The 13,352-nt window shown below is 38.8% G+C and overlaps 1 protein-coding gene across 4 annotated transcripts in view; it reads left to right on the forward strand.

The window, feature by feature from the left end:
- METTL1 (methyltransferase 1, tRNA methylguanosine) overlaps positions 1-13,352 on the forward strand; it is a 261,797-nt gene that overhangs the window by 11,788 nt on the left and 236,657 nt on the right. For all 4 annotated transcript variants that reach the window (XM_044083469.1, XM_044083466.1, XM_044083468.1 and 1 more), the window contains one exon: positions 298-464. In XM_044083469.1, the coding sequence (XP_043939404.1) occupies positions 317-464 (148 nt within the window). In that variant the 5' untranslated portion in view covers positions 298-316. The remainder of the gene's footprint in view (positions 1-297; positions 465-13,352) is intronic.

Raw genomic sequence — 13,352 nt, forward strand, 5'->3', positions numbered from 1 at the left:
GCATTGTACACCAGCATGGTGTCATGCCAACCTCGTTGACACTGACTACTTATACTGGCTCCTCTGCCATGTTAATGGTATATTGAACTGCAGCCTGTGGTGCAGTTCTTGTGGCCTATGAACTGTAGCCTCTGGTGCAATCCTTGTGTTCTAGCTACACATTACTTCATAGCATAAGAGCCTTTGTAAAAACAATATTCACTTTCTAACCAGTTGCATCTGCTATGGCCAGCTTCATCTATGGAACATTTCTAAGCTACTTTGTATTAAAAAATCTGCATTTGTTTGTTTCTTTAGTCCGGTAAAACCAGAAGACATGGATTGGTCCAAGTACTACCCCGAGTTCTTTAAGCCACGAATGGTAGATGAACGTCACGATGATGTCAAAGACTTGTGTGCAGAAGATGACCATGGTGTGCAGGTAGAGTTTGCTGACATTGGCTGTGGATATGGAGGATTGCTAGGTAATGAAACAAAGCTCCTTTTAGTCTTCAGTACATAACATTTATTGCGTTGCTGTATGTATTGTAAATTACCATCCAATTACGGGTCTCTGCACTGTGATGTTTTTCTTTTCAAATACTCTAACACTTATTAACCTCAATTAAAAACAAAGCATTAGATATCTAAAGCACAACATACGTTTGAGAAACTATGTACAATTACTAAATATAACAGAATGTAGGCTGTTGGGACACAGAAATTGATTTTTTTCATCTAATGGTCACAAATAAAAAAAAAAATCATAATTTAATCACTGTAATAAGAGACATCTTAAAAAAGTGCTTAATATTAGCCTAACAAGGGTAACCACAGTCTTGATTATTGACTTTTTCCTATGCCACTTGCCTACTAGAATTTAAGCATTAAGCCAGTCTGAATATTTCCCATTGCTTTCTAGTCTGCTGGCTAAGGTGGGACTTGCACCTTCATACCTCCATGTCTCAGAGTTTATCTAAGAGAATTTTAAGCTCTGTGAGTGTTGGTGAGCCATCTGCTTTCATCTTCTGATTATACGTTTTTTTGGCTAACAGTAGTAAAAAGATTCAATGCTGCCACTGGGATTTTGATCCTTTGGAAAGTTTTACTACTCCCATTAAAATTAAACCACCCAAGTGTTGCTTAAACTGTTGAAGCAAAGAACAATCCAAGTATATGTGTAGCCAGTGTGCTGGTTTAGGCCTGTGACACACCTCTAAGAACTAAATGAGGTTGTGGGAAAAATATGGGCAAGGTTTGCTGCTGTATACAATTATTTGAACTGGCATTGGAAACCAAAATTTCTAAATTTTCTGGATTGTGAAACATACTTTGGAATAGATGGAATAATTTCCCAGTCATTGAGCGATGAAGGTTTTCAGCTCCATTTCCCACATCAGCATATGCTTTACTAGTTGCCTCTTTGTTGTGATAGTGCTGCCGAGTGTCAATTACCCTGATTTTATTTCTTGGGTTATCTATAGAGTTAATCATATATACATTGAGGTTCTCCACCTTCTGTAAAAAGAGATTGTAGATGCCCCTCTGGATACATTTACTCAGTAAAGGCAGCAAATTTGTCCCAGGTAATAGAGGAGTACCTTTTATAACCAAGTGGGTCCAGTATTGCAACCTCTCACTGTCTCTTAAGCTTACCCACCCCCCTTTCTTTTTTTCTTCAAAAGTACCACTTGTGTCAGGAGAAGGCAGTGTTAAAGTACCTTTTTACATCTGCTGGTCAGAATTTGATGTAGTGGATTCCTCCAGTTTTTCCCTTTCTTTGGTAAATCAAGTCTGTGTGCCACCTGGTAACCATACTATTAAATCCACTGGAAAGAGGATCCTGAACTTCCATTTGTTTCTACAGCATATCCTGATGACTGACTGAAAAACCCTCTTATTCATGAAAAAAGTTGCTTTGTAGGTTCCCAGAGGAAGGAGAGGATTCTTTCCTTCAATAAATAGGTAACAAATTGGACTAGTAGGGGACAGAGTCTTTGATTTGCAGTCTTGGTAGGGGAGAAAACTTGATGCACCCCTCTGTATTAGGATGTCTGTCCAATCAGTTAGGCATTGAATCAGTGGTATGGAGCTCAGCGAGTCTGTTGTCTCTTGCATCCCCATAAACCGAAAGTTATTTCTTCAGTAACAATCTTCCAGGTCAATTAGCTTTGTCTCTACATGTTGTAGTCTTTGGGTTACATGTTCATTGCTTTGCTTCAATGCGGTGGTCTCTGCTATACTGGACAGAACGAGTGCTCAGAAAAAGCTTCCTGCATATCTTTAGTTGAGCATAGAACAAGAACTGACACCAAATGAAAAGTACTGCTCATTTTTTGTAGCTTCAACAGCAGTAAAGTTAATTTCTTGTCCAGTGTTTCTACGTTAGGATCCAAAATCACAGAAGGTATGCTGCCACATGCTGATTCAGAAAGCAGAGCCAAAGAGCTTTTAATCTTTTTGGCTTGTCAGTGAGTTATGCAAAAGAATATATCATTTTATGGTGAAGAATATCTACCAGCTGCTGAGATTTAATAGCTAAGAGGCTAATTTAGCAGAGGTTTTGAGGGGGTGATGCATAAAACTAACTAGCTCATCAGAACCAGAACTGGAGGTGCTCCTATGAATTTCTTTTTATAGATTACTACTGTTTTAACACCTTTATTGAGTTATCACTTGTGACCGAGGCAAACTTACATTCGTATAAAAGTAATCAAACCATATTAACAAGTTCACATTTACAAACATTATACATCACATATAGTAATATCATATTATCGAAGCAACGTTACATGAATTGTTCAGTTCTTGCCTTCTCTTTAAACCTCGTTCCTCCTCCAAAACATTATTCTGCATTTATTGTTCCCTCAATTTCCATTTTTTCTGTATAATTGATTCCTTTTCTTTTGTAGAGACACCACTTCCTGTTTTTTTATTTCTATTACAATATTTACCAATTCAGGTATAGTTGGTTTAGATTTTGATTTCCATTTTGTAGTACCTGCTTTTTTTGCAATCACCAGAATTTGTGTCTAGGCAAATTTCTGTAGCTACACTCATTTGTTCGAATAGTACTCTTTAGGGAATTTTTCAAGTCTGTCAACTCATTACACACCAAGAACACATGCTCCCAGGTACCTCTTTCCCAAGAACACATGCTCCCAGGTACCTCTTTCCCAAGAACACATGCTCCCAGGTACCTCTTTCCCAAGAACACATGCTCCCAGGTACCTCTTTCCCAAGAACACATGCTCCCGGGTACCTCTTTCCCAAGAACACATGCTCCCAGGTACCTCTTTCTTCCTTATTCCACCTCCAACATTTGCCATCTACTGGAGGAAAAATTCTTTGGAATCTCTGCAAACACTTCAGGCAAGTTCCTAAATCTTCTAGATTTTGTTGCATATTTGGGAGCCATGCATATATCCTCTCATTGTTTCTGTGTGAGTTGTATATCTAATCTCTCTTCCCAATCTTTTCTGACCTCTTCTGATTAATTCCTGTAGTTTATGATATTTTATATGCCCTGCTAATTATCCCTTCTTAACAGCAGCTTCTGTTCTAGATTTAGTTAAAAACTCGGCCCTTGTAGGTCTTTCATTTAGGATTACCCCCATCCCTTTCTGTTTCTTTATACTCAGATATCAATCCCTGAAAGGGAAGGCAGTCACTAGCCTGCAATCCAAATGTCTTCTTGGCCTCTTCCAATTCTGTTACCTTTCCCTCTCTACTTATTTGTTGCCAATACCTTGGTTCCTTTGCAAGGTTCCTGCAGTAATGTCAGCCCTCTCTTGTCTGTTCTCCGTACCTCTAATTGCAGTCCTCACGATCAGCAGAATCTCCTTTCTTCATTCCTGTGCTGGCTTAGTTCTTGGTATACTTTTTGCTACTTTATGAATATAATATTCTGTAGGAGTGTTATTCTCTTTATGGATCTGCATTAAAAATTCCATTCCTTCCACATTTCTGGAATCACTCCCCTGCTTCATAATCATCCTTTTCCACTTTGAATTGTAGCTTTCTGCTTGTGTTATGTACAAGAGCCTTAATGGTATAGCTCTAAAATATCCCTTTGAATGAGGTAATCCTTGTTCTGTTGGGATGATCAACTTATCCCATTTGACTTTTCCCTCCCAAATAAAATCTTCAACTCTGTACTAATAACTATGCACAACTTCTCCTCTGGTTGATGAAGATATGCTTGATCTGTGTATAAAAATAAAAGAGTCTAAAAACATTTTTTACTGCTTATGTCTTACTATCATTATCCATAAACGAGAGCTTCTTCTAGTTTCTCAGTTTTGTCTGTCTGTGTCAAACTTAACACGGCCTGTTCCTTTGCTGCTAAAGCAGATGCATAATGTACCTAATATTATGCCATTCTGTAGATCGTGTATCTAACAATGGAAAAATATTGACATTTTCAGCAGTGACAAATGGAAAATTTACTTTTGCCAAGCATAGACTTGAAAAATGGACTGTATACCAAAATGAAAAAATAAAAGTGCGTGAACCAAACCAAAATGAGCACAGAAAGTAGAGCAACATGGTCTGAAGAAAAATAGAAAGCTCAGTACTTAATGGCCTAGTTATTGACATAATGGACTTGGTTGATCTTGAATCGGTAAGAGAGAGATTGAGAATGCATAAAATTAGAAAAATGATGCCAGAACGGTCTTATTTTAGGTTTTATGAAGTTAATAAAAATATATATAGTTGTGGGAATTTATTAGAAGCTGTAAAGTTTTTGGAATATTTGGCTTTTCTGTTTAAGAAATGTAATACCAGTTATAGTAAAAAAAAATGGCTGGGCCATTCCCCTGTTGTTTTACATCTTGGGAATCTCACACTTCCATAATTCCTAAATATCCGTGGTTAGTCTTAGGCCAGCTTCCAGGAGATGGACAGAGTTCTGAGCTAGCCCCTCATCATAAATTGGGTTAAAGACCATTAATTATGTCTGATTTTGTAAATGCATTTTGTTTGTTTTTAAGCATTTTATCACATTTCTTCAAGATTGTTAGTTAGATTTTGTCTTTGTTCTCTAGGATGCCTGTTTATGATTCTGAGGACCAGAGTTGCAGTCCTCAGAATGGCAGAACTTTATATGCAAGCACAGTGGAGTATAGGCTATGTCTAAGACTGTTGCCTTAGATTATTTCCCCAATGCCCAATTGTGTATCTTGAATTAGAATATTTGAGTATCAATAATGTGTGGAAGGTGCAGTGGGGCTCCCTGCAAAAATACATTGAGCTTAATAACAGGTTTTGAAATTTGCTGTTTTTCAGTTTGTTTTTTAGACACCTGGAACTATCAGTGTTGAATCTTGCATTTTTGATGGGGAGACTTTCTGCAACAGTATTACCATGTAGCTCTTTAGAAAACCCCTGAAGGAGCTGTGTGTTCATTTCCTGTGGTAACCGTGGTTATTTGGACGTGGAATGTGGGACTATGATGAGTGAAACTGATGGTAGTATTTTCACAAAAATAGTGAAGAAGGCCTTGGTGTTGGAATTTCGGTCACTTCTGTCATGCAAGTTTCTGTTATATGTGTGATATCTGAGTGAGAGCTGCACACAGGAGCACAGAGTTAGCATCCATTTGAGTGTATGTATGTTGATATGTAAAAGCACATATTGCCCAGCAGGATGAGTGCTATTGGCACTGTTGACCACCTGGAGGGGTTCTGAGGCCCAAAGTGAGTGGATTTGTTTTAACCTTTTGACCTTTTAGCGTTATCCATTACTGTTTGTCTTGTGGGCTATATATATATATATATATATATATATATATATCTGCTTTTTCATGAAATAATCCAATGCATGCAGTATATTTTTTCAAACCTCCTCTGGTCACATAGCCATCCATCTCAGATGTTGTTCTGGTGCATTCATGTGGATGAGAGCTTGCCCCTACTCCACTCCCCCGATGGGTGAACCAACATTGATAGCTTACTCCCATCTGTCCAGCGCCTCTAAGTTGCACAGTAGTTTTGGACAAAATAGTCTCTTTGGACATTAGTCTTGAGTGTTGATTGCTACAGAGTTTGGGTAAAAAAAATTCTGATTCTTTTCATGTGTATAGAAAGGTGTAGGTGCACTGGTAAGGCTTGAAAGAAGTTTGGAGTATGTGTCCCCCCCCCCTTTGTTGGATAGCCTGTGTATGTATTGTTGGATTTTTGTGGTTTTGTTTTCCATGTAGAGTAGAACTTTCATTTCCCTGTTTGTGATATGTTGGCTGCAAGTAGCCAAGACGCTTTCATTTATGTGAACAGTTATTGATGTGGTTTTCTGTGTGTGTTAATCTTATGCTTGTTGGGAATTGTGCTACTGTAATTCATTATAATGTTGCTGGTGAATCACTTTGAAAACTTTGCTGATTCTTGGCATCATTCCTCCCATTCACTTTCTCTCTCCTGTGCTGTATCCATATGATTATGTGCTTCTAGAAGCTTTCTGGGATGGAGGAATAGAGCTGGGAAGGGAATAGTAGTTTTTAAGTAGGCATACCTGTTTTTTTCCCCTTTGTTGATTTTATATGGATTATTGTGACAGTTTATTTCTTCAGTCATAGTCCCTGTAATAACATTTTTCTACATCATTTGTTAGCATATCAAATCAATTTGATATTAAGTTTCTGTCCTTTTCTCCTCCTGTCCTGATTTTGTTATGTGCTATGGCAAACCATACTTTTGTTACCAGAAAGTGTCAGACTTTTCTGTTTCTGCTTGGGAGCCAGTCACTATCAATTCAGAGCATTTCCTTTTGGCCTGACCTTAGACCCCAGGGTGTTCACCAGATGCATGACAGTAGTAGCAACTCACCTGTCTTCTTGAGGTTCCAGATTTTCCCTTGCCTGAGCAACTGGCTCCTGGATGCCTCTTCTACAAACCAGGGCTTACCAACTTTAGCTATGTGATTCCCTCTGCATGTCTGTCAATCTTGGGAAATCCAATCTGATTCCTTCTCGATGTCTAGTTTTTTTGGGGTGCCATTTGGATACAACTATAGTCTTGATCACTCTTCCACAGGGCAGAATTTTGTCCTTGAGGACTGCAGTACAAAATCTTTTGGAATGTGATCACCATCCTGCAAGGTCAGTATCTTTGTCATTTTGCCATTCTCCCTCATTAAGGATAGATATCCAGCGATGCTTTGTCCCATCATTGACCTCCAGGGTTACTTTATGCCTACCCTTGTTCTGCTTATGACCAAGTTAATACAGAAAGCAATACGATGCAAAGCTACAGTCATCCTTCTAGCCCCCTTTTGGCACACACAGAATTGGTTTCTCCTTCATATACCTTACCTGAAGGAGCCCCCTTGGTTCCTCTACCTTCTCCCACATCTCATCATGCAACCCTACGGTGAGCCTCACAGGGACCTTCCCAACCTGAAGTTTATTGCTGAATTTCTATGACAATGGATGCAACCCTCTCTTCTGATGTGGTTCACATACTTACAGATTCTCAAAAGTCCTCTATGCCTAAAGTCTGTTGCAGTAAATGGAAAAGATTTGCAATATGGTCTGGGGCTGAGTCTGAGTCTGGAGCCATTTTCAGCACCTGTCTGAGATGTTCTCTTTTTTTTTGTCTGTCTTGTTTAGTTCTGGTTCTTGCTTTTCAACTACCAATGTACAGCTGGCAGCTATTTCACCCTTTCACATTGGCTTTCAGGATTCTTCACGGGCCTTTCGTAGACCACGTAAAGCATTTGTTAAAGGCACCTATCAAAGAGCTTGTGCTCCAATGGGACTTGAATTTTACTTTGGAAGCATTATCCAAACCTTCTTTTGAACCAGCAACATCAGCAGAGTTAAATTTCTATCTTCTTAGTGGCTATCACTTTAGTGAGTAGGATTTCATTACCACGCACACTATCTTCTGATTCTCCTTGCATTGTTTTTCATAAAGACAGGGTTAAATTGAGAACCAGTCCTTCATTCATTCCAAAAGTGGCCTCTAAGACTAACCCTTAAAACTAATTAATCATCTGTGTTCTTCCTAACTGCCAAAATAGAGGGGAGTACACTTTACATACATTGAATGTTCACAGACGGCTTATTTTTTTATTCCTACAGAATGGCTCCCTTCATGAAAGATGAGCAGTTGTTTGTGTCATTTGCCCAGAGTAAGCTGCGGAAGAAAATTTGTAAGGTTTCCTTGTTTCTGTGGTTGCCCGACTGTGTTTCCTTTATCTACACCTGTCATAATGGGTCCCTACCCTCTAAGCCCAGGGCTCATTCCACTAGAGCTACAGTGGCTGTAACAACATATAGCATTCTACAGATCTTTCCTTGGCTGACATTTGTCAAGCAGCTACATGGTCTTCCTCTTGCACCTTTATTATACATTACACATTGGACTGTACTTCCAGAGCTTCTGTTCAGAAAGTTGTCCTGTCTTAAGGATGCACAGGAATTCCACAGCTGGGGATTTTGATCCATATATCAGATCAGATGGACTGGATGAATAGGATATGAAAATAATGTACTTGGCATAATGATGGATCCTTTCATTCCAGTCCATCTGATGTGACAACCTGCTCACCTTCTCCCTGCCTGTCTGTAGCACATGAAGGATTTCCCTCCCTGTGTCAAAGGCAGTGCAAGTGTATTTTAGGTCCAAGTACCAAACTCTTAGTTAGCCAGAGGAGCAGGGCATTATGAGAAGGGAAAGTTTTGGAAGGGCTGAAAGCTGGAGCACTGAGTTGGCCAACTTGGTCCAAGCAGAGGCTCGAGGAACCCATATGCTGTATTGGGCAGCTAGGATGAAAGATCCGTCATTATAGTAAGTACATAACCTTTAATGTGTTGGTTGTATGTGCATGTGCCTTTAGTGGCTTTTTTTTTCCATACTTGGTATATTTTTGGTTGGCCACGGTGGTGCAGTGGTTAGTGTTGTTGCCTCACAGCAAGAGGTTCTCCGGTTCGATTCGTGGCTTGAGTGCCTTCTGTGTGGAGTCTGCATGTCCTCCCTGCGATTGACTGAACTTAAAAAAGTTATGCAGATGTGTGTGTGTGTGTGTGTGTGTGTGTGTGTCTTGTGAAGGTTGTGCGCCGGGCTGACAAATCCACACCGTAAAAATCCATTGCCAATCATAAATGGACCAATGATCCACTGTGGCGACCCCTAACCGAGAAAAGCCGAAAAGACTTGATATATTTTTGGTTGCAAGACTGTGTTTTCAGATATTGTTATAGTTTTGGTTGGGTAGTTCCTTGCTCTTTAGTTTTAACTGTCCAGGATTGTTTGTCATTTGATGTGGATGACAAAAAATTAATAGAGGTCACCAAGACTAACAACACAGCAGGGGGACTCCCTCTTCCCTAACTACATAGGCAAAATTTGGAATACCCTACCTACTGCTATTACCTCAGCAGGCTCCAAGATTACATTTAAGAGTCCTGAAAGAACACCTAAAGCACACATGGATATGCACATGTTCCCCACCCTCTCCCCTTGCCCTCTGACTTCAGCTTCATTATCAAAAGAATGCAACTTCTCTAGCTTCCTTCCAGTTCCAGCCGTAATTCATACCCCTTAGTCAATACCCATATGTCACTGCTAGGACATTATCTATCCACTACACTTTTCTCTCTACACCTCTTCTCTTACTCTATACTTAAGCTACTTACTCCTGCTTTTCTTACTTAACCTGTTATCCAGTTTCCATCTCTGTCTCTTCTCCTACTACTATACTCCCTACTATGTCTAATCTTTGCTCTCTTTGTTGTTGTACTCCCTACTGTGGCTAACTTGCTCACAAGTCAACTGTATAAAGCAAACAATTCAACCCCTGCTAACAATGTTCACCATTATCTAATGCCTCAACCTAAAACTGTAAAAGATGTGTTCAGTCTATGTAAATATGTTAAATCTCAAGCTTCAAGGCTATGTTACTAGTCAGTGTTAAGTTTGGTACTATCTATGTAAATTTGCTTCTGTATACACCTTATATTTTCCTTAAAATTTAACTGTGGAGCTTTTCTCCCCAGGCCTCTGCTGAAAATGGGCATGCATCCAGTCTGACTTTCCCAGTCAACAAATGTAAAATAAATAACATTTTTTGTATAAAATTTCCTTTTCTGCATACTATATCACTAAGTACTTAGTACATTTTAAGGGCATTTTTTTTAATATTTTGCTTTCAGACTTTGCATATCTTTGGGATATGCATACTTAGCTTAATTTCTGTAGTTTCTAAGGTGATAACTTTCACTTTATTAATTTATTTATTGGCTGACATTTGTTTACCGGGAAACTGCACAGGATCAGAAACCATTTTCAGTGGAGCCCCGGGGAGAAAAGCTCCACAGTTAATCAGATATTATACAGACCAAATACAAAGTGAAAGAGATATACATACATTAGCATATTGTCAGAGTGTGGATACATAATATAACTTTCAATCCACAAGAAAGCAATCCTAATCCTTAGTAAATTGCACATATCGTAGGTAGGAGAAGCAGTCATATAAAAGAGGAAGAAAATAATATAACGGGGTTAGAGTAGAATCTGAGTCGTTACGTGTGTGAAGTTAAGGGGGCTTGCACTGTATTTCACAAGTACAGCTGGGATTATTTAAATAGTGGGTTTTTCGTGCAGCTTTAAAGGCTATTGTAGAGTCAAGTTGGGTAAGGGAAACCTTGATGAGTGGATAGGAAATAGAAAATTCACCTCAGGGATCACTCCAGTGGCTCTACTTAACAGAGGCACTGGGAACTAAGGTCGGGTGGCTCGATGTCAGAGTAATCCTATGGGCTAGGCTTATAAAGGCTCCAGGGCCATAGTTTGGCAATTTTATAGGAATAGAGGCATTGTCCTGCTCTTCTGTTGGGTTTAGCTACATTTTAAGTGTTCTTTCTGAAGAGTGATTTGTTCAGTACCACTCTTGCTGTTGATGCTGCATTATTTTCAGCATTCAGGCTGTATGGAAGTGAGGAGGAGGACTTTATTCATACATTTCACATTGGTGCCTGGTGTGGTAAATTTCTTTGTACTGTTTAAAGCTAGTACAAAGGCCTGGAAGAGAAAACCGTTAAGGTGGGACAGTTAGTCATTAGTAAACATCTAGTGTATTAATGCATTTTGTCAGTTGATGCAGTGTTACATTGTAACATTGATTGTTTAACTTGTTTTTCTTCATATTGGTGTTATGCAGTGGGTGCAATAAATTCAGCACATCTGAAGATGTGTTTTTAAGGTAAATTCAGACCCTTTGAGACTGAAATGGGACGGTTGGAAAACTATGAATATTTTGTTAGACTTCCATGTAAATAGCTGGCAGATATAACTTTTCTTGCTGATGATATTCCTAGATGTTTTCATCTTCCATGTTTTTCTATTGGATCTTAACTGTTCTTAAAATTTTAAATAGAGAGAGAAAACAAAACGTCGAAGGAAATGCACACAATTGCCTCTACTTCATTATCACTGTTGAGGTTTTAGTTTGCCTGTTGTGAAAGGATGTGTAAGCTGTTTTAAGATAAGGATCCAGACTCCGTTTTTGGATTAGAGGAAAGGGAATTCTAGGGTTACTGTTGAATAACACGGTGTTGGTTTTCTTTTCATTTTCTTTTGAGCACATAGATTTCCCACTCTAAACAGGCACACTTATTTTAGTTGAGCTTTATGTATATTTACATCTTTGGAAAGAATCATGGTGACCGATTTGTAAAACTCATTTTCTAAAAATTAAATATGACAGCTTCATAACACTGTCCCTGTGTTCACTATAAAAACTGTATTTCTACATTCACTGTGAAACTGTGACATGATGCTGTTTATTGCTCATAAGCTGCCGATTGAGCAGTTTTGTAACAACTGAGATGGATGGTAACAAAATGACATGATGCATAGCTGGTTCTTTTGGTCATGGTAGTGGATAGGTCCAAACAGTATCCTTATAATTGATGTTGGTTGAGTGGATTACCATGGTCTCTGTGACAAACACATTTAGCAGTGGTGGAATTCGTACTGTTGCTGTCATGTTGGTTGACAGTGGTGGGATTCATAATGTTGCTCTTTATTTGTTCCTGAAATTTCGGTACCTAGCAACAGAATCTGATATCGGAGTGAAATTATGTAGATTAATCCCACTACAACTACAGAAACTTTGTTTGCACTGTAAGTTATGCACTCTTTCATCCCAGTCTGAGGTACATTTTTACTTCACTTGGTGTTCAGTTGTCCTCAAAATGACCTTTGTGGAAGTTAAAATGGCCATTTAAACAATTAATTGAATGCAGTTGACTTGATACTTTTAGTTAGGAAGCGCTTAGCACAATCCTGGTGGAGTGGGAAGCTTTTCCACTAAATATTGCAGTATTTTGATACTGGCTTTACTGGTAGGGATAGGGCAACTGAGGCATGGATCTGCTTAATATAGAGATGGAGAACAGGATGAAATTTCATCAAACCACCAGCATGATTAGACTGCCTTGAGATGGTGGAACAGATGAGCAGTTGCCAAGACCATCAAGGGGCTTAATGATACTGTTAATATTGTTGCTGACAGTATTGTAGGGTCAGTCCTGAGGAGAGCATGATTCACGTCGGCATTACTGAAGAGACTGAGATGCAACTGCAGCAAACCGAATTTAAATAAACTAGAGGTTAAATGTATGGATTATGCTGTAAAGTCTTGCAGCTTGAAACCAAATGATAAGAAGGTCAGGTCAGTAATGCAAATGCATCTTGCTGAATATAAACAAGTTCTCATGAAATTTCTTGGTATGGTAAAGTATTTTTCAAAGTTTTTGAAAAACGTATGCCAGATAAGTTGGCCATTAAGGTAATTATTTGAACAAGATGTGGAATAGTACTGGACTACAGAGCAAGAAAAGAGTTTTAAATTTCTTAAATGGTTAATAATCTAAACACCCAAACATTGCATGAAAATAGTAAAAGAAAGGAACTGGTGCAATGATTTTGCAACAAGAGAAACGATTGTTAATCAAGAGCCAGCACTGATTATCAGAAAAGCAGACGGGAAAAGGGCCATTTGCGTAGGTTTGAAAAATTCCACAAATATATTTATGTGGAAAAATGTTTGTCGAAGCTGACCGCAAGCCATGACGGAGTGCATTTTATAAGTTGTTACATAAGGCAGTGCTATGCCAAAGTTGCAGAGTGTTTTGATTACAAATGTGTGGCTTGTTTGTGAAGTGTAAGCTTTGAAAAGAGCTGCATGCAGACGTGTTTAAATTCTCCAAAATGGCAATATTTGCTTACAATGAAGTGGAAGTTAATTGAATAACTCCGCAAGCGTTTCAGAAACGGGCTGAGTGATTCTGGGAAACAGGTGCATGTTCTTTTCATTTTCAGGTAAAAGAATGATGGGCTGTAGTTATCAGTAATGGCATTCATTGG

The sequence above is a fragment of the Protopterus annectens genome, chromosome 9.part0 (genome assembly GCF_019279795.1).
Source record: "Protopterus annectens isolate FY-2018-M chromosome 9.part0, PAN1.0, whole genome shotgun sequence".
In the NCBI taxonomy this organism is placed as follows: Eukaryota; Metazoa; Chordata; order Ceratodontiformes; family Protopteridae; genus Protopterus; species Protopterus annectens.